Here is a 23,716-nt window from a genome sequence, read left to right as displayed (position 1 = left end):
TCAGTTTTGCCATAGAAAAGTTGAACCTATGTTACTTTTAAGGTCACACTCAGAATAACACTTAAATGCAAAATTTGTTGCTTTAAATAGGAACATAGGTGGAATAACTCCAAAGTGTTTCATATATAGACATTAGAGGCAGATTTCCAGGGGAGCTTAGCTTTCATGAGGGCACCTAATGGGCTCATTTTCAAAATCCCACAGAGCGTAATATCTCCTGTTCTGGTTAGCAGAACCAGTATTTTGCAAGTCTGAACATCTGAGGTTTTGGAAGCTTTCAGGTGTGTGTGTGTGTGTGTCTGTGTGGTCCCGCAAGCCTCTGCAAAAGCTTAAATTGAAAAATGTGCGATTATTAATTTTTAAAGCAAAAATGACAAAGGCTCTCCTGGGATAAAAAGAAAGGACTCAGCTGGATTCCACAGTGATGTGCTGGCCCCAGCCTCTGCTAAACTAGTGTGTACTCCCCAGAAAAGGAAAAGACAATAGTTTCACTCATAGAGACCATTCAATACACACAAGAGAGAAGAAAAGAGGTAATGAGGTGCAGCTGAATAATACCTTCATAAAGCTGAGAGAGAAACCAGGTAGATGTCATCTGCAAGGTAAATTAAAATTATACATCTCTGAGGATTATCAGTGAAAATTGAGATCTGGAAGGGAATTTGCATTTGATATTGGAAGGGATAAATACCCAATGTAAATCCTTTTATGGGGGCCTGTAGAGCGGAACAGAGAAATTAAAGATAAATGAGATTAAGGCATTTTTTAAAACTACATTAGACATATTTAAGTTACCCATGGAGGGGAAAAATACTTTTGAGGAGGAGATTAGTTTAGACCCTCAGCAATACATTCATCTGGGAAATCAACTGGAATAAATCTTTTATAATCTGAATTGGTTGTCATGCCCCAAAAGCAAGACATACCCCCCCAAAAATCCTTAAGAATATTTCTGCATAGCCTGGCAATCAGCCCAGGCAACTGACATGCCACGTCATTTTTTTGGTGAGGTTTGGAGTAGGAAATACGTACGGTATAAGCTGATTTTTTTTTTTTATTGTTGTTGCAAAAGGATGCACTGGGGAGGACCCCTTAGCCTTGGTCTCCCACAAATCCTGCTCCTATTTAATTCCTCTTGGAAACAGAGACAGAAGCTAACCAAAATCAAATGCTACATGCTCTGTGTTTCTTTCTCCATTGCCAGAGACTGAGGTATATACAACTGCTGTGGTTTCATGCAGGCCTATATTGTTATTAAAAGTCGACTGGAAATGTTGTTAGGAAGGAAAGTGGAGGAAATGAGTAAAAAAGTAATACATTCAGATGCATTTGGCTCTCTTCCTGGGAGCCCTTTTAATATAAAGAAACTCAACAAAGTTGTATTTTTAGATCTGGAAAGATGTGTTTTCATATTTCACACACTAAAGGGATTTGCCTTAGTACACTCAAATTCCCCCATCCTCCTCCCCTCCTGTGCTAGAAGAAATGAACTTCAATCCTCAACTTAACCACTGGATACACATATTCTCTTCTCCCCATTGGCCAGAATAAAAACCAATAAATGTATTTCATTTCTTTTGTGGATTTATAATAGCACCTGGCAAGGATGGTCTTAATCTCCTTACACTGCTTGCACCAATGAAAGAAAACTTTGTAGTGTTTCTTGCAAGAGAAATGAAACTATAATAGGAATAAAATATGGAAATATAAATATTATCTCCAGGTAGATGTGTTATAAAATGTATAAAATCCATATCAATGTCTCCAGAGGGTACTTGGCATAATAGCACAATTTAGACAATGGGTTATTAAAGATGGAAAGAAAAACATTCCTCTTAATGGTGACAGAACTGTTCAGAGACAATTGGTAAGTATGGGGTTGTGTTTAGAACAGGTGGCAAGTATCTATCAGTAGACCTGTTAGAAAGAGAAAAATATATGACTTGTTATAAGTGACCTAAAGCCAGTGGTATCTTCCCATTGGTACTGCACACAAGCATGTTTGCAGGGGTCAAGCTGTTTTATCAATAACTTTATTAAGCAAACACAGATTTATTTCAGACATTAGAAAGATGCTCTGCTATCTGGATCTGGAACCATCAGCTGCTGAGGTGGGAGGACTGCAGCTTATTAATATATCAAGAAAATCACCAGAACTTTATTCTTCTTTCTTCCCAGGATTTATTAAAATTTCCATTTTAGCTCAGACAATATCAGTTATTTACTATGCCAGAATTAGGTGCAACAAAGATGAGGTTCTCAAAAAAAAATTAATGACTACAGATAGCCTCAAGTTACTGGGAACCTTACCCAAAGTTTGCTGATGCTGATAGTTTCCATGTGATTTAATGACCTTCGATTTACACTCAAAGACTGAAGGCATTCAAGCAACAGACCGAAAGATTCTAAGCAACTTTTAGTTTAAATGGCTAAATCCAAACTGACAATGTACACTTTTGCACTAAAAGTTCAGCTGCTGTGGGACAAGATTAGAAAGGAATAAACAGTGCACAGAAGTCACACAAGGAAATAAGTTACTCTCTTCATAATCTTCATGAAATAGGTTATACTACTCACCACAGTTTTCCACCTTCAGCTTCCATAATAAATCAATTATAGAGGCCCTAGGAAGAAGTGGCGGGGCTCTACATGAAGAAGAACATTGAATGTGAGAAACATGTATCTATGGTAAAGTCTTTGATCCTTAGCCTGGATCTCTGCACTGAAAACTTTGTGAGTGTGATGTGGGGGTAGAGATGTGAATTTTAACTCTTGCTCTGCCACAGAAACCTTTTTTATTCTCTAAAGGAAAAGAAAAAAAGAAACCTTCTCCTAGCTATACTTTCTTCGAAAAATAAGAATGTAACTCAACATTAAATTACAATCATGCTTTCTATGCTCCCCATATTCCCGTCATATTCAGCCTATGAATTTTACTCTTACAAACTTGTCACTGGCACCCATTTAACTATCCACCTACTAAAGTATTAATTAGAAGAGAAAAAACCTAATCTACTCAATTACATCTATCAACAGAATACTCAAACTTTCACACCAGAACCAGTCTATTCTGGCTGTTTGTTTCATCTATGTTCAATGTGTCCAACCTGTCCTAAAGATGCTCAATTAACAAGAAACGATGTTCTGAATTTTAGAAAATAAAATAAATAAGTAAATAAGAAATAAGTAAAATAATAATACACCTTTCTCACCCTAAGACTTGGTGTTCAGACCATGGGTGCTTGATTTGTACCTAATGTAGCCCACCACACCACGCCATTCAGATGCCCGTCAATAGAGCACACTGCTGGCTGCTCCACTCATAGTTCATCATATAATGAGATAATGCAGCCTTCAGTTAAAAAGCACCACTTTGTAATGTTACAAAAAATTATTTTTCTTCAGACTGAAAACCAGAAAAATCTGTAGTTAATGAAATTCTTACAATAGGATCACGGAAAAGTCATATAGGAATATTCAGAGGTGCAGAGCATCTTTCTGTTTATTTGTAAGGAAGTTAACTTTTACCTTGCCACCTCCTGCAACACTTAATTTTCACTGTGCTTGATGCAAATTCTTCACAAACTATGAAGTTTGTAGGTGTCCAACTTAAAAGGTCAGAGTTCATTTTAAGGCTTACCTCACTTCCATGATTAATTAGGAGTGCAATTTTAAAATAAGATCATCAGGGAAGTGATACTCAAACTTTCATATGACTGAAGTTACACTTACTGCAATGAATCTTCCATATCAACCTGTGAGTGACCAAGTTATTTTTCTAAGTGGTATTAATACATGTCCATCAAATCATGTCCTTAGAGACTTTGCTAGCAAATGTGCAATAAAACACCCCATGATTAGTTGACAAGTTCATAGGTGTCCAGGCTATGAACAGATTCCAACTCTTCCATTGCAACATTTCAGATCTAATACAATTAGGTAGAAGCACTGTGGTGACTTTTATGATAAAGATAGCATGTACACCAAAGATACATGGGTACATAATCTGTTGTGTGTGAAGACACAATTTTCCCAAGCAATGTGTGCTGTAAAGACTGAATGCATCAGTGAACAGAGGCATTTCAATATTTTAAGCCTGGGACTGGGGAGCAGTGAGCAGTGAGCTAGATTAGCAGGTGATCAGCTGAACACTCATAAAAGAGCAACAGAGAAAAGATTAATGTTCACACAAAGGCTCATACTGGCACAAGTGGGAGACATCAAGAAGTTTCCCACACCTAGAGGAAAAGACCAAGATAATGGGAGCAAGGAGGAGCTGGCTTTTCACAGAAGCAGGCTGGAAATCATAGATGGAACAGGTAGTGGTGGCCTTCATACTATGGAGGTTGCCTAACATTTGTCTAACTTTTCCTCACAGGAAAATCCACAATGTTTTTTTTGACAGCAGACCTTTAAACCATACTAGCACACACACTTGAAATCACCTTGTTCCTTTCATTTAAACCAAATTCATCTCAGATTCAAACATGAATCATGTTGTCATGTATCTCACTGTGTCTCATAAAAATATCTTTTTTCCCTTATCTCAGGCTACTTTCAATTTTCAAACACCTTTATTACCCTGAGCTCTCAACATTTAGTTTTGCTTTGCTTCTAGAAAACTATGCACACACCTACGCGGATAGCTCAGCCTCCAGATTCACAAAGCACCATAATATCAAGTTCTTTTAGTTAAGAGTGCTTTCCAACTGGCTGTTGCATAGGTGCACTCTCTCCACAAGCACACCGTGACAGAGGAAATAACATGTCCTTCATTTCTGCCTACGTGGATAAACAACCAACAAGCAAAGGTAGGAATTTCAGCAAATACAAAAAAAGCAGGTCTTTTGTAATGCCCAGGAAATTGTATGCCTTGGAAGAAAGGCAATTTGTCAGCAGGATACCCAGTAAAGATTCCTTACTAAGAAATAATCACAATGGGCAGTTAGGTCTAGTGGGTGTTGCTTTTTGGGTATTTTTTTGTTGGTTTGGGATTTTTTTTGTTTGTTGTGTTTTTTGTTTGTTTGTTTAATTACTGTTCCTAGCACATGCACACAAACCATTTATTTAACTAAATAAAACAAAGGATGCCTCCCTTCAGGGAGGAATTCATTCATTACTGATCAAAGTGCCAACAGCCAGGTTTAACCCCTTGGGAACACTTGACATTTTTAATGGTGGGCCTCAGGGGACCAAGTTCTCTTGGGTAAAGAATGAAAAAAACACAAACAAAACCCACAAAAACCCAGAGTGAAAGAGAACTGGAGAAGCCACAAGGCCATTTGTTTAACAAAACACAGCACTGCTCTCCGTGGGCAAACACTGCTTCACAACCGATATGGAAGGCGACAAGAAAAGGCTCACAGGGAAAGCCTGGAAGCCACATAATGGTCTTACAGCACTCCAGAAATAATTAAGAACCATATTCATGGGAAAAGTGGTCTCATTAAATTGTTTTCAGATTGCAATTTTCTCCTAGCTTCTCCCCCCTCTTTCCCTTTCCACCAGCAACGTTGGAGGAATGAAAATATCGGTTTGCTGCCTAGTGCTTGTATTCTCTTAAAAATGTCATTATTCAATTATCTGTCTATTCACTGGCCCTAAGGTCCAGCAGAGCAGATATTGTGAGCCTTCATTTAATGTTTTTAAATGCACTTCAGCCCACTTGTGATACAATAAAACTTTATTGAATTCTGTTCCCACATCACACTTACCATCCCTCACTTTTATTGATATGTGAGCCCTTCTACTCTTCTGTCAGCAATAAAAGGAGTATTTCTAGCAAAAAAAAATGACCTTTCCTTCCATCAATACAGCAATTTGAAAATGTGATTTTAGGTTCCATGTTTAAAAAGAAAAATCTTAGGAAAAGATGAACCATGCTCAAGTGTTGTTTTCCTTCTCCTTTTTAGCATTAAGGAAGGAGCAAAATCTCTGTAAGGAAAGAAGCAGGAAAATCTTTGTAACATTTATTAGCCTGTTTACCCAGAAGAATGGAGAGGAAGGATGATTCACCCCTCCTCAGAAGCCATGAACATTTTTCCCTTGCAGGAAACAGCCCTTTGAATAGATCTCAGATTAAAAGCTGATGGAAGACTTGTCGCCTGGGTGCGAGGCAAGTTCTCATCACAGTGAGATATATACCATGCCTGAAGCACCCATCTCACTCCCTCCTGCTGCTGCCATCCTTTCCGTCAATGCGGCAATGGGCTTCTCCTCCTTGAGCCCCCACCTTTTTCTACTTTGTCTTGCCCTATACTTTAAATTAAACTCTCTATTAAAAAACAGAGTGTTTCTGAAGGACACAATGCACAAGTTACTCCCTGAACTCTAAAACCTACAACCTAAGGGAATTGAGAGCTCAGGAAAAACTGAAGGTAAATTTGACTCAGCTAGCTAAATCCTCTTTCCAACACCACACTTGGATCCTCGTGAGCCTGAACGGTTGTCTCTAGGGAGAAATGAAAAGAAAAGAGCACTCTAAAATACCTCTGTGGTTTCAACTCACATCTTTTTTTTATAACCAAAATAAAATCTAAGTGCAGCCAATCCCTAAATTTCAGTCAAAGCCAGTGGGAGATTGTTGATCATCTATTGGAAAAATCTCCCCCTGTTCTGACTCAGGGTGTCACCCATGAAGGACAGTGCTGCTGCCATGGCCCATAAAGGGCATGTGCTCAGGAGAGTGAAGGAGGCTTATCAGCTTTTAGTGGGTCGCTATTTCTCTTTATACACCTTAGAAATACATGAAGGACCACTAAAACAGGGACAGTTTGAGCCGTAAAGTGTTGTATGCATACCAAAGCTGTATTTGCATTGCAAAAACCCGTATGTTAGTGCACATTTATCAGATTATCAACATAAAATCTTGTTGCTTACAATAACATTGCAAAGGTGAATAATTACACTCCTAGATGCACTGGCACCATGACGACAGGACTGTACAAGCACCTTAGAAGATACTGAAGTGTTCTGCAGTGAGTGTTGACCTAGCTTCACAAAATGACCTCCACCACTGCTGTTCTCATTACCCTGCTCCTTTACTGCTCCATAAAGGAAGAAAGGAAGAGGGGAAGGATGCACTAGGAAACAAAAACAGCATACTGGATCAAAGGAATATTTACAAAGTCGGGTTTGTCATACTTACAGTGCAACACAGCCTAAAATGAAGTTTCAGACATCTCTCTGCAACATGGCATGTGTCCAGAGCTCTGTCAATGGCAAACTGCAGGTCTGCAGTAGTACATATTTAATATAAAACCATAGAAAAGCTTTCCTGGCCAGTAATGATCAAAAGAAAATACAGCTCAATAAAATGGGAGTAATAATTTCAGAAGAAAAGGGACAGTATTTAAAGCAGGTGTCAGAGAAATAAACACCACATACCAAGGCCTGCTTTGAGAAAGAGAAAATTAATTTGATTTTTCCTGATACCAGAAAAACAGAACAACTGATGCCACTGAAGCCTGTCAAATTAAGCCCGGCACCTTTTCACCTGCTGAAATCACCTGCTTTTCACTTCCTTTTCATTGTCCATAGGTCTTAAATAACTGTCCATTTTTGTAGACAGCATCTGCCATCACATAAACTGCCTAGAGGATAAAGAAAATAAGGAGAGAACCAGGCTATCTGCATAATCATTTGTTGTTTTCCCCACACATCCAGAGTAACCGTAGCCTCATGAAACTCCTTGTCAGGGGTATCTCTAGTGAACAGACAAGAATGCAATGTGAAGGGTGATATAAAGGACATTTTAAAATATATGAGCTACTGAAGTTAGAAGAGGTTTAGTTTTCCCCCTCCTGAGAGGAAAGGGGGATGCTTTCCTCTTGAAAATGATACGAGTTAGTGGTGTAAGAGTTAATAAATGAATTTAATCACAAGAGGAGCAGGCTACCCAATGGAGTTTTAAATCTTCCATAATTTTTCTCCAAGGGAGCGTATACACTAGCACTGCATTGAGCGTAAGTGCCTAAGGTCAGTCATAACAACATCTGTTAAAGATGACTCCTAAATGCTGCTCTCTTGAGATGCACACTCACTCCCTACTGCTGCTGAGCTAGCAACTGTCTCTCTCTGTCCATAAGGAATAATTTGAAACCATAAGGAGTAACCCATCCAACCAGATGAAGCAAGCTGGAATTGCACACAAGTACAAGTGCCTGCTGAAATATTAATTCCTTTGTTATGTAACTGCTGTGTTTCTTCAAGAGATGGCCATATGGCAGACACCACCATTCACTAAGGGCTTAGTGCACACAGCCATTGAGGAAATGCCAGCAGCTAAGGAAGGTTTCCCCCCAGCAGTGAGAAGTACTAGGGAGCCATTAGAGCCCACTCCCCTTCTCTAGCAGAGCACCACGTAAGACAGATTTGTGTGGGCAGCAATGCTAAGAAAGCTGAACCTGAAAGAACTTACACTGAAGGCATCAAGGGGGAAAGAGATTTCATGCACCAGGCATAGCTTTGGTCCAGCCATACCCTTGCTGACCTCCTTTTCCAAAGCTAACAGGTTCCCCATTGCTTGGATGGCTTTTGTTTGTGGGGCACTCCTGGGGAGCACCTGCAAAGCTGAGCTGACCATTTTCAGTGGGAAGAAAAGGAGGTGGTAACAAAGCCAGGTGGAGACTGAGGTAGGAGAAGAATATAAAGGAGCCCTAGGTTTCACGCTCCATGTTTGCAGATGAAGGGACACAGTTCGTCTGAACACAAACAACTTTCCTGGTGCTACACTGAATAATAACACACTTGTGCTTGACAAATATTTGACCCTAAATTTCCTAGGCAATGCAGATCAATAGTCCCTTGGAGATGGGATCCTACTTTACAAGATGCTTACCCCTTGGTCCACTCCCCTTTTCCATCCCTCCACCCCCACCTCAATTCTATTCACAGAGGCACTATATTTGATTCATCAACAAATAGAAGAAACGGACATCATAGCTACAAATTTAATTGCAAAAACAGTGTGGCTTGTTGTTGTTTTCCCCTCCGCATTCAGATCATTAAAACATACTGAATCCCTACTGTTCATTTGGTACTGAGCAGCCTCTCACAAGAGTTATTTTACATCTTGTACACTGGACCGATTAACACCTCAGGGCATAATATTCACATATTACCTTTCTCACAAGGCACCACTATTCCTCTGTATTTTATATGCAACAAAAACTATGGAGGGGTACTAGGTAATGATTATTGCTTTACCAGCCCAGTCTCAGGAGGGAACAGCATATCTCATGCACATTAAAAATCACAAGGAAATACAACCTGCTGTGATGAGTAGAAACCGATCTCCCCTCACATTCCCCACAAGCAGTCTTGCTTGTAAAATGAAAGACCTAATTTAGAGTGGAATACCTCCACATGGGTAATTGGGCCTGATGAGCTCAGTAGGGTAGACCCTGAGCCCCTGATGTCACTTTTTCCATGGTCATGATGTCACTGATGTCACTCTTTCATAGCAGGCACCCCATAAAAAATATTATGTCACTGCATTTAGAGCCATCACATTTTTTGTTTAGAAAATTCAAATACGGACACACCGAGCCCCCAACCAGCAGAGAGAAAGAGTCCCCCATAGAGAAGGTCCTCCTTTTTCAGACAGGTAGTCTTAGCTGCACCCATCACCATGCAGTTCCACGAACGAAAACCCCACACATCCTTTCCACATTGCTGCAGCCAGCAGGCAGCCACCTTCTGCATGAGGGATGGGGACCACCCAGGGGGTTCTCAGTTCTCACTTCCCCTCCAGACAGCATGCTTGTCACTTCTCAGCCACATCTGCTCTCCTGCAGCTTGTGCTTGAGGCAATGAAGAAGATGGTCTTAGCCCTTGAGCCAAATGTTGTGTTTCAGCAAACTGAAGTCTCCTGCTGCTCTCTCAATACAACTCTGTGGTTCAAATGTGTCCATTCCTATACCTGCTTTATTATTTTAGAGGTGTGCTGTGAGCTTTGGCCTACCTACACATACTGTTATTCACCGCCCAGCCCTTCATAGCTGCTAATAAAAAGTGCACTCCTAGTATTACTGTTATTTCTTTTTTGAGGTATGCCATTTTTGACAGTAGGACCATAACTGCATCTAATAAATTCAGTTTCCATAGAAAGTAAATTCTGAGGTATGCTTGACTTTTTGTAGCTCTGACATTTCCTGTTTAGTGCATATTGCTGTAATCCCACATGACTGTCTGTCTACCCTCAAAAATTCAGGCTAAATGACTTGCCTGTAATTTGCCTTCATAACTTTGGTAGCTTATAAATTAGTATTTTCTACCAGCAAACATCAGATTTCCCAAAACAGTAGAATTCTACCTCCTCAGAGGTACAACACAGTATTTAAGGCACTTATTAAATGTCACCAATTGCATGGATATCGGTCAGTCAAAGCAAGTCAAAGCTATATGATTACAAACATAAACCTCTGTAAAGAGAAATTATAAGCTAGTAATAGTGCTTCATTGTTCTGGTCTGCTTTCACTAATAGGGCTTACCCAGTATTTTCCAAAAGGCAGTATGTAACTGTTAAACTGTATAACAAGAAAAACATGGAACACTATGAGGATATTTTTAACCTAAGCACAAACCCTGCATAGAGAACAATTTTTCAGTTTCATATGACTCAAGTGGATTGTCAACGAGCGTTTACTTGCCCTTGGGCAACAAGAGACAAGCTCAAGGCTGGCCCAGTCTCCACAATAAATCAGATCTCTATTAAAGAAACAAATGCAAATGTATCAAGATACATACTGTAAGGGACACATTCATACTGCACTTCCAGGTACTTGTATGTCCCAGGGCAAGGGTCTGGAAACACATCAGGGCCAGCGACAACTGCACATTGGGTCCGATTACTGCATCTGGAAAGCAAGACAAAAAGAGTCAGAAAACAGTCCAGACAGAAGGACAGGTCAAGAGGTTGAGCAGCCCCTCCAGCATCAACAGGATTGAAGATGCAGAAGGCAGGTCTTTAGCATCAGCTGGGGAAGCTCAGCAAAAGCGGTAGCAAATACCAATGTGTTCATCAGCTTCTTGCCAAAAGAGAAGAGGCATAGTGGAACAACCCCTTCCTCTCCAATCAGTCCTTATACACCAGGAGATTATTCCCAAACTGAGAGGAATGTTTGTTTAAAAAAATTAAAAAAAAAAGAAACAACCCAAACAAACAAACACAAAAATAAATCCATTATTACAGGTATGTGGTTCTCTAAATTTTTGAAACACTAACTCCATAAAAGTGACCTCAACTAACCTTAAATAACAGCATTCCCACCAAATAAAATGCAAAGAGTAAATCAATGACATTTATGGCAAAAATAATTATTGTATATTTTATAGCAAGTATAACAAATGCATGTTATAAAATATTTCTAAAGGTATTCCTACAAAAAAGTCATCTTGAATAATGTTGTTTAATACAAAGCAAAGATTAGAAACAGCTACACTTAAGTGGGGAAAAAAACCCAGTCCAAACCAAATAAGCTGTCTAAACCCCCAAATAGTAGCTTTACATACACAGCCAACACACATTAGTTATAAATGTCTAAGTCTTATTCCATCAGTCTGCCCAGCAAAGATGCATCTCCTGAGATGACGTATTTTTTCCAATAGGCAACTTTATTTTCTCTGAAGGTCTTGCCATGCAATGCACAGAGAAGGAAGCTACTCTGCCCACTCAATGAGTATCATTCAGTTTAACAGCACACACACTGAGGTTGGACCCTGCAAGGTGTTTTCCCTGTGGCACATGTGACTCATATCCATGGGTGATTGATCTGCTTGTACACGGAAAACCACGTTTGTCTTGCTTTCATGTTACAAGCACCTCTCTATAAAATGTTTGTGTATTTTGGGAATGCAAAAGCACTTAGTAAACTGAAGTTCTATGGGGAGAAATTCTCTGCTTCTTTGTCGGAGCTGGGGAAGGGCTGGGAGAGTGGACAGGTGTAAGGAGACAAAAAGCCTTCGAATTGTATGCTTTTGCATGCCAGGAAAGGCTAGACCATTAAGGGCTAGACAACTGCATTAACTTTCTCTAAGATAACTTCCTCCTGTAACCCTGACCCTCCTCTTCTTCTGGAAAGAATTGTGACAGCCAGTGCACAACTCACTTAGGTTTGCAGTGGAAATGCTTTATGTTTACCTGAGGCTACAGTCTGTCTGTCAGCCTTAATGCAGATTTTATTTGAGCCCATAAATTAAAATTGATTCATTACTGACTGCCTTAAGCTTCATAATTTCTTTAATTTTATGGGAAGATTAATAAGAGCTGATAACACTTACTCATCGGGCTGTTTTACTGGATAACAGATAATCCAGAGGGCTGGGACATTCTCATATTTTCTAGTCAAAAATGACAGTTATCACAAGCGACTAGTTTTATAATATACACAGAAAAAAAAACAATTTCATTAACAAAAAGGATAACTTTCGTCCTTACTCTTGCTACTTACAGACAGGTGGCTTGGCTGGGATATCACAGGTAGCTTAGACTTTGCAAGTGGGCAGTCTTCCAGGAGAGGCTTTGAACATCATCCAAAACTTTACTTTCAACAAAAATCCTTTACTGGGCTCAGTGTGCCTTTCAAAAAGCAACTGCACTGGCCTAATCAATTGCACAGACAGCCCTGGCTGGCTTGTAAGGGATAGCTCTGGCCACATTACATAGAATAAGAGCAATGAATCAAAGAGTCATTTTAAAATTACGAGTCTGGATCCAAAATTATGAGGAACTGGAAGTGAGGGGAGAAACAGACACATTGAGGGCTCATCTGCATGTGTTTTCAATCTCCTCTCTTTTTCACACTCATTTCATATGGGCAGCAAAACTGTTTCTGGCACTTGGCATTTTGAGCTTCCTTTTACCACACCAGGGTGAAACATGCAGGTTCCAGCACACTTAAGGGAATTTCGACTAAAGATCTTAGAAAAAAAACCCTATACCTGTTCAATTAATTGTTACTGTCAGACATGAAGCTACAAAAATTTTAAGGGGAGAAAGTGATTAAAAAACCCCACTCATTAAAGCTGTTAGCTGTGCTTTTGCTCGCACTTCTTTTCCCCACTTTCACAACAGCTTCTTGATCCCTTTGGTTTTGGCATATTAATTTCTAGACAGATTAAAGGCCCAGGTGACACGAAGTCACTCAGAAGAAGTGACAGAGAAAAGGAGATACGTAAAAGAAGATGGATTTGCAGCCTCGAAAAGGGAAGGAAAAAAAGAAACATGCAATTATACCTTACTCCATTCCAGAAAACCAACCCACGAGCTCTGCTTTGTAAATAATGGGCTTAAACATTAAATCTTGGGATTTCTTGGTGTCTGGGTCTTAGTATTACTTGCTCCAAAAATTTTTTTTTTTTTTTTTTTTGGGGGGTGGGGGTGGAGGGTTTGTGGTTTTTTTTTTTTGTGGGAGCAGGGTTGTTTTGTTTGATTGCTTCCCTTTTCCTTTTTCTCTTGATTCTTGAAGGAAGACCTTTACTAACTACTGGAGTTACAATCCGCAGTGAGAAACAGCACTAGACTGACTCAAGTATAAATCTGTCTCTTCTATAGGAAAGTTGCAGAAGCACTACTAAGGTCCCTTAACTTTACACTAGAAACACAGCCCTGCATCTTACTAGATTCCCCTCCAACAGGGCAGGAAATGTTTGCATCAGTGGCTCTAGCATAACTGTACTCCAAAAAAACGACACTCACCATTTTTATGTCCATCTATACCTTTATTATTGCCTTTTGACAAGTGTTTCTTATTTCAGGCACTGATTCATCATCTCCTTCAAACAAAACTGCTTCTCTTTTCCCTCTTTTGCTCTCATGCTGCAACCTTCCAAAGTTACCAGTGGCCTTTCAGGGTACTGTCTCATTCACCATATGTTCCGACACCAAGAAAACAAAAGAACTGTGGGAGGAATCTGGGGGGCCTGCTAGACAATGTTATGCCTATTAAAGAAGTATCTTCCATTTTATTGAGTTTGTACAACATTTTAAGTGTATTCTGGAGACACAGAGGAATTAAAGGAGCCTCTCAAGCTGTTTTAGTTCCCCTTATTCTTATTTATCATGAAATCTGATGAGGAATTTATAGAAATCCTGTTGTTTGGGCTTGATTTTATTTATTTATGTATTTATTTTTAACTTTGAAGTTCTTATTTGTATCTGCAATAATTCATCTCTCTCTCTATTGCTTCCTAAAGTGCAAGGTGGCATATGAAGACAGAATCTGCTTCTCAGGGACCCTGCACACCCAAGCTACCTCCCTAATTGCTCCTGGGATTTGTGGACACTTTGCCTGGACCAGGAGTGTCCACACAACTCACCAGAAATCATCTGTTATGCTGACACAGCATTCAGTCTAATAAAGCAAAAAGACTGCTGCATTTCCCATTTCCTAAGGTATGGAAAATGTGACTTGCCAGTACCCCAGCTCCTCTGTAAACGATTGTACTGGTGCAGAGTGCTCAGTTAAAAAGCCAGTATCTCACATTCATTTTTACAAGGTATAGGTGCCTAACAAGGCTAACAAAGAGATCAGAAACCAAAACATAACCCAAGATCTGCGTTATCACCACAACCTGAGACACTGACAGCAACATGCATTCCTGCATGTTCAGGAAAAGAGAACACCCCAACCCCTGCTAAAAAGCAGTCTGAGGTACTTAGCAGACTTTAAGCACACAATATCTCATAAATATAGGTTCACATTAGTCATGTATATGTTTTGGAGAGGAAAAAATTACCTCCTGGCAAAAGCATAAATTGTCCCAGTCACAAGGAAAAAAAAAAAGGGGGTGGGAAAGGAGGGGGAAGAAACAAACAAAATAAGGGGTTCTTTATGCTTTCTTTGCAGCTACATTCATTCCCACTTATTAAGGTACCTGTTTTTTCATCAAGATGTAGAAAAATATTTATCCTAGAAGAGAGGTGTCAATCCAGTGTAGTACAGGCGCTGTAACAGCAAACATGGATTGTTGCTGCAGAACTTCTCCCAGTCCCAGTGGGAAACGACTTTTAAGAGTTTTAATGTGAAACACCAGTAATAATTCATGTGGCATTTGCTTTGCATTTATACCAGTGGGGCCGAAGGATGCATTTGAGTTCCGAATGAGCTGCAGGGCTCAATTCTGCTTGCAAATCTCAGTTTGGACTTGAAAAAAAAAAACACTCAACAAAACAAAAAAGAGGCCCAAATCAACCACAAAAAAACCCCAAAACAAACAAAACAACAACCCGAAACTTCATTTCCCTTCAGCAAACTTACATTCCTTCACCCAAGCAACATTTTTATGATTTTCAAGTGACAAGGTCATCTTGTGATAGTGAATCAGAAATACTTGAAGACATAAACAATTGCTTATTCCTGCTTTGATATCTTTGAGGTTTTTGAGCTGACATTGTTGATATATTTAACAAAAGAGAAATAAAGGCAAACATAACAATTTGGCAGGTGATGTTTATTTTAAGTCTTTCCAGGAACTTTGATAGCACAGACATATCAACAGCATCAGGCTAGACATGTCTGGGGCAATATGTCTGCCAGGACAAAAATGCAAAGGGATCACACATTAAGAAATCAATTCCAAATAAGAGCCTTTCACAGCATTAATAATCACAGATGCAGTACCAGTAAGCACCCTCCAGCTCCCCATCCAGGTGGAACAATTTCCCCAGAGAAGAAAAATGGGTGCCAAAATCATGGGGGTAGGTGTTCTTTGTGCTATGGACACCAGAAAAGCAACCAGAAATCCACGCACAGGTTCACAAGAAGCCTAGAGCCTCAAACATCCATTTCATCCCCAGCACACCCTCTTTCTCCTGGTCCTTACCCTGTAGAGACAAGCCTTTCTAAGGTGGAGTGGTACTTTCTGTGACACCATGGATGGAAACACCTTCAAATAGGGTGTACTGGAAACCACTATAAATGGGGAAGCCACCTGCTCCCTTCGAATAGACAATCAGACCATGAGCTTGGACTTGTGCAGAATGCACTGAGTTGCCATGTCCATTCCTCACTGCTGTTAAAAAGCCCTGCTTGTAGCTGGTGCTACCCTCCACCTACAGCAGCTTATAACAAGGGATTCTTAATGAATAGTTCTTAATGCCAACTAAGCCAGCTCACCCGTATTTATGAGCATCAGCGGCCAAACCCCAAAGATATTCCTTCCCTCTCCCCTCAACTGAAATACCTACTTTACATAACTGTTTTTCTTTTATGCAAAGAGAAGGCAGCTCTCATGTGCCTAGGCACGTTAACCTAGCCAAGACATCAATATCTAAGCCTCTTTCTCAAGGTCTATTATATTTTTCTAATGATTTTACAGTAAGAGACAGACTTAATTCATTATCCTTCGTGGCAATGCTGCAAGACATCCTTTTCCTTCTCTGGAACACAAAAATCTCTTCTCTGAGTGACTGCTTTAAGAAAGAGGCTGTCACAGCAAATAAGTCAGCCATGAGTATGTTCTCCCCTGTCAATATGTGATATTTCCAAATCAACCCTTTAGGAAGGGCCAAGAAGAAAAATAAAATAAAATTAATGCCCTGGAGAAAGCAAACAGGAACCAAAGAGAAATTTCATTCATGAGCATAGTTAATGTGATGGGTTGCAAATAAGGGGAGCAAGAAGGAAAAACAAACAAAAACAAGCAGAGAAGAGAAGCAGTGGAGGGTGGAGAGAACAAAACTGCAAGCCATGAGAAAAGTCTTAGGTTCACCACATTTGCTTCAATAATATACTGAACAGAAACAAATCTAAATCCTCTACCTGTTTAGCTTCCAGAAACAAAGATTTCCTCAACAGAATCTTTTTCTGCCTCTGCAAAACCTTAAAAGCAAAGGATCTAATGACAGGGAGAGGAAAATCCAGTTTCTCTAACATTCTCTTCATTATGAATGGGCCTTTTTATTGATCTTTCAGAGCATGGAGAAGCTGGCTTTCCAACCTCTGCCACAATATAATTATCTGTAGTGTTTAATGCTAGCACAGACAAGTCCCACTACACACTGCATTTTGTTGTTTTATTGACGGGTTTTAATTATCTATCCAGGTGCTAGAGCTGTCAGATAGGCTGCTTCTTGTGTGATCAAACTAATACAAGGAGAGGCAGAGCATTCTAATTGCAATTTCAACAAGTACCTTTATGGAGATATGCCAATGAGATACACATAAACTGCTATGGTTCTTCTAATATCTGATGATGTTTGACGGGAAAAAAGTCCTCTTTCTGTAGTCTCAACCCAACTTGCTCCTCCAATTATTACTTTATATTGAGCAAAGCAAAACTGAAGAAAAACAAACCACCAAAACCACACTAAAACCCCAGCCAGCAAAACAGCAGGAAAATCCTGCAGAGCCAAACCAAATCTGAGCTGTAAAGGTCACGGAGGGGACTACCTTGATATATTATGGAAAGCCTGGGAGCAAGATGGAAAACAGGCCCTGGAAATAATTTAAATACTGGTTTTACGTCTGAAAGAAGAAAAAAAGAAAAAATAATTACATTGTTTCAACACATTGATAAGGCCCTTAAAATTTAACAAGAAGCATTTAACAGCCAATTGGCAAGATTTAAGATTAGTGGGCCCCAGATGTGCAGGGTGTCTGAGAAGCAGGTTCTATCTTCACATGCCCACCTTGCACTTCAGGGAGCGCTAGGGAGAAAGGCATTATTGCAGATAGAAATAAGGAATTCAAAGTTAAAAAAACCCAAACAAACAAAACCCAAATATATTTAATGACAACTTGGGGCACTGCTACATGTGGTGCATCTCCTTTACTGCCAGGGACTCCCATTGCTCAGGAATCTGAGGTCTGGGGCAGAATCTGCCAGTTGGGCTCGTCAACATCCTCCAAAGGAGTGTGTCCCCCTAAGCAGTGAAAGCTCTTTTCTCTGTGCTTTGTTATGTACTGTGTTTTACATTTTTTAATTTTCTTGGGTTTCTTTCTGCCCTATCTATTTGTGATTAACACAATGAGGAGGGGATATGAAATCCCCAAAGGCAATGAATGTGTACCCCAACAGGAGAACCTGTCAAAGTGCCTTGAACTAATGTGCCTGGCTACATCATCCTTGCGGCAGCAGGGAACCCAAACACAAGCTTGGTGAAAGAAACACTCATTGTTAGCACAAGAACAGTACAATGATGGTCTGTCTAAGCATTTGGATATATTTGGACAAAAGGTTTGAGTCAGCATGGAAAGCAAATTTGTAGTGAGCGTATCTAAGCAGTCACAGTGTTGCTCCTGCTGCAAGACAAAAGCAAGGCCAGTTTTCCAATGTAGGCTAATGTCTTTTATTGGATGCTGGTCTGTAGGGCTGAAAACCAAACCAGGCAAGCCTTAAGGCTGTAAAGCTCATCTTTTAAAGATCTACAGAGCTACCCTTTTACAGGTACTCTACTTCTTCCAACTCCATAAACTTCTGTAGCACCCTAATAAAAATCCACTTTAAAAAACACTGACAGGATATCTGGAGAGGAGAGTAAACAGCTAAAGCAAACCAACCAATAAAAGACTCGTTGGGTTTAGCCAGAGTTAGCACTAGTTAAAATAACAGTGAACAGAAAACAATCTGGCTTTTAATTTGGGTTAGAAGGTCAAATTAAAGCCTAGAGGAGGCCTCGGCTGAATTTCAGCTGGCACTCCACATCACTTTGTCTTCATTGACATTTTAACAAGTTAAGGCAAGTTAAAGCCCATTTTTCCTTCTTTAGTGCAGCTACACTGAGCTGAGATAGCCACAGCAAGTGGCAAAACATTATTTTCTCTACAGTACCTCTGAAGAATGTTCAAGACCCTTGGTTTACCATCACCTACCCATCCACCAACCCCACAACACCTGGAGCCCATGCTGTGGCCGGCACCAAAGCTCTGCAGCCCTGTAGCACTGTGAGGTACAAATATGTTTCTCAGCACTGGCTGAACAAAAACCAAATCTGAATACAAATATTTAGAAACACTTAAAATGCGCTAGCAAAAAAGAATAAAAAAGATCTTATGTCCTGTTGTTAAAGGAAAATCAGTATTACTTCCACTGCATCCCCTGCCACATTTTCTTAAAGTAGAAAGAATTATGCTGCCCATAAGACCCACAGTGCTGCCATTTACTGTCATCACTCAATACCCACGTCCCAGCCACTGACTGATTCCTGAAAAAGGAAAACCTGACATCAGAGAATATTGTCTTTAAAAGAGTAATCTGTATTCATGGGTTAGTAGGTTTAATATATTAGCTTTTCACCTCTGTGACTAAGGTTAAAGAAAGGTTTTGGGCCAAAATAATTTGTACTGCACTCCATCTCAAATTTGACATAATAATTGAATGACTGAATGAAACAAAAGTGAATATATCCAAACACCATGGGAGGTTAAAGCTGGGGAACTTCCTGATGAACTCAGGAGTGAACCAAAGGCATCCACACAGCACTACTAAAACCCAGAGCAACCTCTCTCTTCATCACTCTTGCCAATGGCATGATACTGAGGTGATTTTTAGTAAAGGTCCATAGAGTTTAATTAAGGAAGCAACTACCCCTCAGCCTCATAGTGGGGGGGGGGGTAGCTTCCCAATTAAGTGAGACATAGGATCAACATGTGACAAGTTATGCCTTTAGCACCATGGCTAAAGCAGTTCAGACAAAAGGATAATATTAGAGAGTAAAACAAACAGCATGTCAGAGTAGCATGCTATTAATACAGCATCTGATAACAATGCCTGACTTTGTATAGCACCTTGTGAAAAGGAGTCCTGGTCCCTGTCTGTGTCTCAGGCATTAAAACAGTACATATAATAGTCAGAAACAAACCAAACTTTCCCAAAAAAGTAATCCTGAAATGAACTAAATATGGTTTTGATATTCAGAAGGTATTTTATTTATTTTATTCCAACATAGCCAACTGCCTCTTTGATCTTCATCCCAAAGTTTGAACAAAGGCAGCCTGCACTTTGATTCTAAGCTCAAGAGAAAGCAGTGTCACAAACCCCTCATACATATCCCAGCCCAGCACTGCCCAGACAAAGCATATTTGGAAGTAAACGGTAATGAAAAAAAAATATAAAACAAAACAAAACAAAACAAAAAAAAATTAAAACCCCCTATTTTTAGACATATTACGTGAAATTTCCATTATTAATTTCCTCAAAATGTCTAACCCTAGCACTGAACTTTCTTGGCTGAATACAGCAATATGGGAGGGGTTGGAAGGATGCATTTTTGAGAACATCTGCCCAGCAGCTCCAGTAAGGCCTATTCACACTCTGCTCAACACTTAGCTGGGGGAAGTCAAGGATCAAACATCCCTGCCTTCTCACCACCCCATTCCCTCCTCACTTCTGGTGCAGTTTTCAACATACCTATATATATATATATATCAATCTCAGTTTTCAGCTATATATGTCCACTAGCTCTTTTCCTGCCTCACCCTTATCTGGTCACCATCCTGAAAGGGACACTATTTGTTCATTACATACCTTATCTGCCTTTAAAATATATGGTTAAAATATATATAGTTTTAGCCAAAATTACTATCCTGAGAAAAAGTCTGATAGGAAAGCAGCCTTTGAACATCTGTGGGACAACAACTGACAGAAACAGAGCAACAAGGCTTCTACAAATTCTAGTTATCTTTATGAAGATGTAGAAAATACTTTTGTTAGTGAAGGATTGCCTGTTTCATACTACAGAGCCTGCCTAATGCTGTACGCATAGAATCAAGTTTGTTGTATACAAGAAAGCTTCCTATGATGATGCTAAGCTCAAAGGCCAAGTTTTCCAGAAAGGCTCTGCCTCCTACCACAGCTGAATTTTTCTGAAGAGCTCAGTTCTTCTTGGAGGAACTACAAAAAAGGGCCAGCTATTTCTGCATGGCTTGCTATTCCTCTGTTCTCATGGACAGCAGTGAAGCTGCTGGCTATTAAGCATTTTCAGGCAGCAGGTTGTATTACAGTGCCTAACCACTTTGGTAATCTAACCCAGACAGCTCTGCAGCAAAAAAAACCCCACGCCTGCACAGGAGCCTTAGGCAGGGTAAAAACTGGGAAATCCACATTCCAGAGCATGGAGCACGTCTCCGGCAAATCAGCTTTAAAATATGTGACTGATGCTGCTCAGACATACCAGCTGAAGTCCAGGGAGATGGATGAAAGGGTAAAGATGCAGGATAAATTCATCAGATGTCTCCATAAATCATTTCTATAGTTCACATTTGTTCTCTGTCTTTCATTACTTACATTTCTAAAGCCACTGGGTGCCCTGGTGCAGTGGATCTAATAAAAAGGAAGATAAATTTTAACGTCCATTTTTGAAACATCTTAAAATGATCTAGCTTTCTTCTGAATGTTAATGGCAAGCATTAAAAGAAACACAATGTCTCAAAACAATTCACTGGGCTGGAAGCGAAAGCAGAGTTCCCCTGTGGCCTGGAAACTCACAGTCCTGGCCCCCCCACACCCAGCTGGTATAAAAGATCTTATTTCTCGCCCTAATGTTTTGGCAGCCCTAACTTTGTCACCAAATCTAGCTATTGCTTTGTGCAGACCCTCTGACTCAGGAGCAAAATTCCATACTTGAGGAGGAAATATTTTTGGAGATTGACAGTTTGGAAAAGAATCTGAGCTGTGTGACAGCTGTTTGGAGACGTGGGATGCCAGAGGGGTCCCAGTACAGCATACAGTATTACACATGCACACGCACAGAAAATCATTAAAGTTTCTGTCTCTAAAGTTTCACATTTAATGAAAGGAAGAGAGGGAGCTATCTGGAGAATTCCTGGGTTATATTAACAGCTAATGATACTCCCTTTGCCAAGAGCACAGCCCTGGGAAGCTCACCGACAGCCGTGGGGGAAACCGTGAAAAAGTCAGTGGGTCCAGGCAGCATGGCGAGAGAAGTGGGGAGGAACGTCCTTCCCTTTCTCCCTGCCATGTCCCTAGGGGAGCTGGGAATTGAGCAGGGAGCCTGCTGTTGCATGGCTGGAGTGAACATGACAGAAGCAAGGACCTTTATAGCAGAGTTTAATCCATTGCAGGTTAAACAAAACAAATGACTGCACAAGTGAGCAATTAAAGAGCATTCTATGGCCAGCACTCAGAGACCCTCACCATTGATTAATTAGGTTCAAAGGGCCAAGACTAACCTCAGAGTCCCCTGAGAAAGAGACCACTTAGCCCCATTAAACAAAGTAAAAAAAAAAAAAAATAAAAAAAATCAGCATTCTTATTTAACATTTGAGCATTAAACAGCTGCTAAAGCAGTGAAACAATTACTTGGGAGTGACCTACATTCAGCTGTATTGCTTTATTACATTCAGGAGAAACTTAATTAAGCTTCTGTTACTTAATAAAAGCAAACAAAGTCTTCCATTTTATGACAAGGAGCTGCACTGCTACAACCATCTGAAGCTTTTGCATTGGGCAACGGGGTTTTCCAAGAGAACCTGTCTCCCACTATCATATTTCTCCTCTATTGCATTTGAGAGATAAGAAGATACAGGATATTTTTATGCATTAATGCTCCTCAAGGCAGGCTACCTAACTTGCTCTGCTTGCTAACTTGCTCTGCTACTAACACCAGTGGAGACGACTATACCTGACCTGTGATGAAACCTACTGTACCTGTGCAATATGGTCTACTCCCAACCATATCACAAGCTAGCTTATGAGTACTTCAGCTTTGCCAGGAGGAAGGCATCAACTATTCATTTTACTGTAAGGAGCAAAAAAGCAACCTCTTCCTGGGGAAAAAAACAAAACAAAACAAAACAAAAAAAAACACCAAAAACATACTGCTGACTGTATAGTTGTTCTTTCTTATGGGCCTGATCCACCCCCCAGAGAATTCAGTGGGTAAAGAGTTATCTACAGGCCCCACTGACCATTAACAGGCTCTGAGCTGGGTAGTGGGAGTGTACAACTGAGGATACACCTGTTAGGAAAACATACAAAAAGTTTTGCTCATTCATTGCACCAAAGAGATTTCCAAAATGTTTCGCTCAAAGTCTCCCTTGAATCCGAAGATTTTCAAAAATTGTTAATAAAAACAACCACCCCATACACGTGACTCTCACTCAGCTACACTAATTCATTGTGACTGTGCCAAACTTCTCTACAGGATTGTCAACCACACACTATATCCTCACCACCCTCCTCCCTAAAATGCTTGTCTTGCCCATCTCTTCTCCTGCCTTCACAGAAATAGCTCCTCTGCTCTGACTTACCAAAAGATCCAGTTTTGGAAAAAAATCTGTCCTCAGCCCTGTACAAGTAATGAAAGCAAAAACTCACAGCTGGATGGAAACACTCATCGGCTGCCCAGAACCTCTGGACTTTAATTGAACTGACTGTGGATGCTCAAACCCTGGAAGCTCTGATGAGATCATGGGAAATTTTTTTTTCCATGAGGGAGAAAAACCCTGTAAGTGTCCCTTGCTGAGCAGAGGCAGTGGCCAAGCAACTCTTCAGCACTGACATCACTGCCAGAGCATGTCTTCTGAATGCACCCTGGCTTCTGCTGTATTTTCCCAGCTAAGCCAACTGGCTTTTGGTCTTACAGTACTCTGTGCTGGATGCAGAAGTCCTTGCATCAGATCAACAACTCACAGAAATTAACTGTTGATAATCCTGTGACACCTCCCAGGCTTAAAAGTCACAAGAAGATCTGATGTCCTGCACCCTACCAGTACTATTAGTGACAAGCATACTGGTCTGATGATGCCTTGT

The 23,716-nt window shown here is 40.2% G+C and overlaps 1 protein-coding gene across 24 annotated transcripts in view; it reads right to left on the bottom strand.

The window, feature by feature from the left end:
* ADGRL3 (adhesion G protein-coupled receptor L3) overlaps positions 1 to 23,716 on the bottom strand; it is a 515,386-nt gene that overhangs the window by 209,025 nt on the left and 282,645 nt on the right. For all 24 annotated transcript variants that reach the window (XR_009729502.1, XR_009729503.1, XM_061379988.1 and 21 more), the window contains one exon: positions 10,751 to 10,860. Coding sequence is in view for 22 of the 24 variants with exons in the window: in XM_061379988.1 (XP_061235972.1) it covers positions 10,751 to 10,860 (110 nt within the window). In the remaining 2 variants the exon portion in view is untranslated. The remainder of the gene's footprint in view (positions 1 to 10,750; positions 10,861 to 23,716) is intronic.

The sequence above is a fragment of the Neopsephotus bourkii genome, unplaced genomic scaffold, assembly GCF_033783945.1.
Source record: "Neopsephotus bourkii isolate Nb327-2 ecotype Australia unplaced genomic scaffold, CSIRO-AGI_Nbou_v1 NB_1781, whole genome shotgun sequence".
In the NCBI taxonomy this organism is placed as follows: Eukaryota; Metazoa; Chordata; class Aves; order Psittaciformes; family Psittacidae; genus Neopsephotus; species Neopsephotus bourkii.
This window is presented reverse-complemented; position numbering and strand designations above follow the sequence as displayed.